Below are 5365 nucleotides of genomic sequence, written 5' to 3' on the forward strand. Positions count from 1 at the left end.
GATGCACTTATACATATTTGTTTAATCTACAGTATAAAATATAAATGAATAATAAATATAAAAAATATTCTGAAAAATATTATTCATAAACGCTCCATAAAATTTGATTGCCTTATCCTTTTTTTTTTTTTTTTTAATTGTAACTTTCAAGCTGGAAAAAGGTGAAAAATACTAATTATGATATGTTTGTAAATTGACTAAATTCAAAATTTCTAATATCACAATTTTTGTCATAACTAAGTATTCTGTTTAGGAAAAGCTTATTTAGTTTTTTGTTAAATTTTTTTTACTATAAATATACTAAATTATACTTGTACTTTAAAAAAAAAGTGGGAAAAAGTGAAAAAAAAAATTGAAAAAAGTATGATTTGAAAAAGCTGTATATATAAAAGATAAAAATTAAAAGTTAAAGCTGATATTAAAAGACTCTTTTAACAGTTTACGTAAAAGATTATAAACAGTAAAAAAAAGTTATAATTTTTTATTATAAAAATTGAAATGATGATTTTATATGAAAATGACAAATTACTAGCCACATCGTACCATGTACATGTTACCGTAGACTTGTTAGAATAATGTCATTATGAGCATGACGTATTCTTAGCTTTGAGAGAGAGAGAGAGAGAGAGAGAGAGAGAGAGAGAGAGAGAGAGAGAGAGAGAGAGAGAGAGAGAGCCCAATAAGTGCTATCAAGTGATTGAGTTTTAGGTATGAGCACTGCAAAGAGAAAGTAAAAGATCCAAATTAGCAGAGCTTGAGGCATAATCTCTAGCTGACACTACTGTCCCTTGGAGTTTAGAATACAAGAATTCTTTTCAAGATATCAAGTGCACAATATATTTTCTTTTATAATTGAGTTTTAGGTATGAGCACTGCAAAGAGAAAGTAAAAGATCCAAATTAGCAGAGCTTGCTTCATCAGGCATAATCTCTAGCTGACACTACTGTCCCTTGGAGTTTAGAATACAAGAATTCTTTTCAAGATAAAAATTTGCAGGTACTTTACTCCATCCTTTCACTTTATTTTTTGTTCTTCAAGATTAAGTTTATCCAAAAACTGATCATTTGCTAATTTAATTGAGTTCATATAAACTTTGAGATTTTAATTAAAAAATATTACCTTGCAAGGTGGGTCTCTCAATATTTTTATACTAATTAAACTAATTTGCTCTTTTAATTTGGTAGATTCGAACTCATATTCTTTCTATGGGAGAATTGGAAATTTTCACTGACTTACCAGACTCTTGGTTTTTCTTTTCCTCTTTTCCTTATTCTCTCCAAATCTCGATGCAATTCTCTTTCTATGTTGTTGCAGCATTTTAGATCACCACAACAAACCTTCACCCAAGACCCATAAGTCAATTCAACATACAGCCACCAAATTGTTCAAGACTTACTCTTGTCTCCTACGAGCTGAGATGTATGAACAACTCAGTAAGGAGAACTCTCTTGGATAGGAAGAGAGATCCAAGTTTTGAGTTTGAAATCGGTGGCCTTTAATTCTTCTAATCATGAAAATATCAAGTTTTGATGAGTGTTTTTTTGGCTTTTTAGTTGATCTATACTGTTCTTATTCTGGAGTTGTTTTTATCCCCTTGCTCTGTTAAAATTTATTTTTATTTGTACAATAACTTATTATGGAGGATAAACTTTTCTAATTGGTAAACTTTTTACAATGTATTTATCAAGATTTAATTGTAATGTTTTAGCTAGAAAAATGGATTTAATTTTATTCCTTCAATTTTCGTTCTTTTGTTTTAGCGATAAAAACTTTTTTCTTTCTCACAACTATCTCCTCTCCTTCTTTTTCTTATTACGAAATAAGTTTTTTTCATTTAAAAAAATCAATTATTTAATTTAAAATAATTTTTTTCACATATATTGAGGGATCAATAATGCTAAATTATTTCTATCTTTTCACTAAAAAAAATGCCAAATTATACTCTAGCACATCCTTGACATGGTTGTTACTTCGTCAATATAAGTGCTTGTAAAAGTATGAGAGATAAGAACTAAGTCTCCAAAAGAAAGATAAAAAATTAAAAATTAAAAAAAAATCCAAATTATCCTATTTTTTAACTCAAAAATATTAGTGATAATAATGTCAAATTAGAAGTACAAGCAGTCCCTGTTAACGAAGTTGAGTCAAACTTTTATATATATATATATATATTGCATTTTGTCCAAAAATACAAAAAATTTAGATCACAAAATTTGTAATAACTTTTGGCTCAAATACTCCCACGTGGTTAAATTGTAAATGGTGGGAAAAAAATAATATAAATATCTAAAAATAACAAATATCTAATCATAGTTTAGCACATTAGATAATTATTGAAAAAAGTATGGGTGTTGTTGAAAAGAGTTTTACCTTCTACTTTTTGTCTTAACTTTTTAGCAAATAATCTAATTGTAATATATTTAAGGTAAAAGTTACCAAAAATTATACCATTGAATTTTGATAAACACTATATGTATAACCTACAAAAAGAAAAAAGGCAATTTACAAATAGACACTTAAAATAAATCCCAAAAATAAATTTATCGTTTGATCAAAAATATTTTACATCATTTTATATATTATCAAAATTATTCAATGGTTCTAACTATTGTTATGAAAATGGTTCATGAGCATTCGCATTAGTCCATTTAAAATCTTCCTTCTATTTTAGCATAAGAATTCGTTTTTTCTATTTTACACAAATACTTTTCAAAAACATCCATATCAATTTATCTATTATACATGTTATTTTATTTAAAACATTTTTTCTCACTTTTTTTTTTTATTATTTCACACCTACCATCACCTAACACTCTTCTCCTTTTTTCTAACACACAAGCACCTTTCTTCTTCTTTTCCTTATCTTTATTTTTCTTGATTCAAAATTAGAGTGCAATTATAATCTAATTTGAATTCTTGATTAAATTTTCTCAAGATTTTTTCTTTTATATATTATATAAAAATTATAAATTACTTGACACTCTCTAAACTATTTGATCTAGAAAACATAATCTCATTCATGTGGATTTGAAAATGGCTGCAAATGGTGCCTCTTGGAATAAATTTTGGAGTAAGTTTTCTAGTGCTAATGATTGTTGTTTGTCACTAGGAAAATATGGCCACGCCTAACGGTGCAACTGATACTTCACAAGAAAAAGATCCTCAATGTGAAGAGATTATCATTGACATTACAGTCAAGGAGCCTAAGTGGGGCTCCGAGTGTTGCATCTACAAGGTCCCCAAAAGACTTCGCAAGGTCAAGGAACAAGCCTACACTCCAAAGCTAGTTTCAATAGGCCCTGTTCATCACGACAATGATGAACTGAAGGACATGCAGAAGCTGAAAAAGAGTTATTTCAAGGAATTCTTTTCTCGGACTTGCAAAGAACCGAAGGAGTTTGCCAGCATAGTTAAAAAAAACATAAAAAAGATACGCGACTGTTACGCAGTAGAGATTTCTCTACCCGAAAGGGATGAAGATTTGGTAAAAATGATTCTGCTGGATTCTATCTTTATCATTGAGCTCTTCTGGAGGAGTGATGCAGAGGATAGAGAAAATGATGATTATATATTAAGTAAACCATGGTTAAAGGATGGCATAACGCAAGACTTGATATTACTCGAGAATCAGCTACCTTTTTTTATTCTTGACTTGTTATTTCAACATTTCAGTGGCACTCCTAATTCCTTTTTTAAGCTTGCTTGTAATTACTTTTTTACGAGCCAGGAGGAATGCTCTAAGAAGGAAGTAAAACATTTCACTGATTTGCAGAGACATTTCTTCCGTCCACCTGACCAGAAACTTGGAAATCCTATTGAACATCGACATAGTGCCACAAAACTGGAGATGGCGGGATTGATATTCCAAACTCAAAAAGGACCAGAAAAAAAGAGAAGCTTGCTTAACGTGCAAATCCAAAAGGGTAATAGCTTTTCGGAAATATTTCCATGCTTCAATTGCTCATGGCTCATGCATTGCTTGCCGTGCTTGAAAAAGATTTCATTCTTGGAGCGTATGCAAACTCGGTTGGTAGTCCCACACTTTGTGGTAGATAACAAAACCGAAGACCTTTTTCGAAATCTCATGGCCCTTGAGCAATGTCATTATCCAAATGAAGCCTACATATGCAATTATGTCTTGCTATTGGATTTTCTTATCAACAATAAAGACGACGTAGAGTTGCTTGTTGAGGAAGGGATTATTGTTAACTCTCTAGGCAGTAATAAAGCAGTTGCCGACATGGTTAACAAACTTGGCCATGAAATTGTGGAAAAAAATTCCTATTACCATAAGGTTGCTGAAGATCTTAATAAGTACTACCGCAATTGGTGGAATCAAAATATGGCATCCTTGAAAACAGTATATTTTCGGGATATTTGGAGAGGAACTGCAACTGTTGTTGGCATTATAGTTCTTGTGGTAACTGTCATGAATTTCCTTAGGCCTTTTGTGTTCAGGCATATTTAAGTTTTGTGTCTGAAATATTATCATATTAGTTGGAAGTTTGGCAATGCAAGTGTTGATTTTGAAATTGTCAATCTGTTCAGTTTGTGTTATTGTTTCCTTTCTAAGAAGTTCTACTTTTGTACTTCACCTTTTGGATGCTCCAAAGTCCAAACGTTATTTCAGCACCGACCTAGAGTTCTTATTTTCCCAAAAGTAAAGTTGTATCCTCTTCGTTCCCAAATACAAGAGTTATATATATATATATATATATATATATATATACACACACCCTTTTCAGTTTAACATCAGATTGTATTACACCAATAATTGCATTCTTCTACTGGTAAGTGTGTTTTAGAGTTTCTTACAAAATAAGTTTTGACAGACCAATTACGGGTCAGAGAATGTCCATAAGATTAAATAGGGTGACTTAAGCTTAACCAGGTTCAACCCTCATGCCAATGATCCACTTCCTACCCCTTAGGAAGAAATGGAAGGCTAATGTCTCTGTTGTGGTCCCGCAAGAATTCAAACCTAACGTTCAGCACTCCCTATCGGTACTAGTGGCGGCTCAATGCCTAGTTAGGCCCCACTTATCCTACATTTTTTTAAGGTTTCAAGTCTTCATTAAACCAAAAACAAAAATCCCAAAATTATACTAAAAAAAAAATCCAAAAATGGTAGAATAATAGCTAATTTTTTTTAAAGGAAAAAAAAAAAATATATATATATATATATATATATATATATGTGTGTGTGTGTGTGTGTGTGCGCTCGCGCGCGCGCGTTCTTCACAAAAATTGAGCCAATTGAAATCCAATACAACTGAAATCCTAAATTATTGTTTAATTTTTTATTTTTTAAACTTGTTATGAGTTAGAATGAATGTACCAAATAATTATTGAAATCAATTAGAAT

At 30.6% G+C, this 5365-nt stretch overlaps 1 protein-coding gene across 2 annotated transcripts; it reads left to right on the forward strand.

Moving 5' to 3' along the window:
* The first annotated feature begins 768 nt into the window (after positions 1-768).
* Positions 769-4632, forward strand: LOC115983196 (UPF0481 protein At3g47200-like). Of its 2 annotated transcripts, XM_031105840.1 has the most exons (3): positions 769-820; positions 983-996; positions 3110-4632. In XM_031105840.1, the coding sequence occupies exon 3, from the start codon at positions 3116-3118 to the stop codon at positions 4466-4468; it is 1353 nt and encodes a 450-aa protein (XP_030961700.1). In that variant the 5' UTR covers positions 769-820; positions 983-996; positions 3110-3115; the 3' UTR covers positions 4469-4632. The 2 variants fall into 2 exon arrangements, 1 of the variants encoding a protein (XP_030961700.1); XR_004089905.1 differs by lacking the exons at positions 769-820; positions 3110-4632 and adding an exon at positions 1315-1751 and having other exon boundaries at positions 828-996.
* The last annotated feature ends 733 nt before the right edge of the window (positions 4633-5365 follow it).

This window comes from Quercus lobata, chromosome 4 (genome assembly GCF_001633185.2).
Source record: "Quercus lobata isolate SW786 chromosome 4, ValleyOak3.0 Primary Assembly, whole genome shotgun sequence".
Lineage (NCBI taxonomy): Eukaryota > Viridiplantae > Streptophyta > Magnoliopsida > Fagales > Fagaceae > Quercus > Quercus lobata.

What these genes read in the sequence shown, in the direction of transcription:
- LOC115983196 (XM_031105840.1), top strand. Translation starts at nt 3,116, where the DNA reads ATGGCCACGCCTAACGGTGCAACTGATACTTCACAAGAAAAAGATCCT.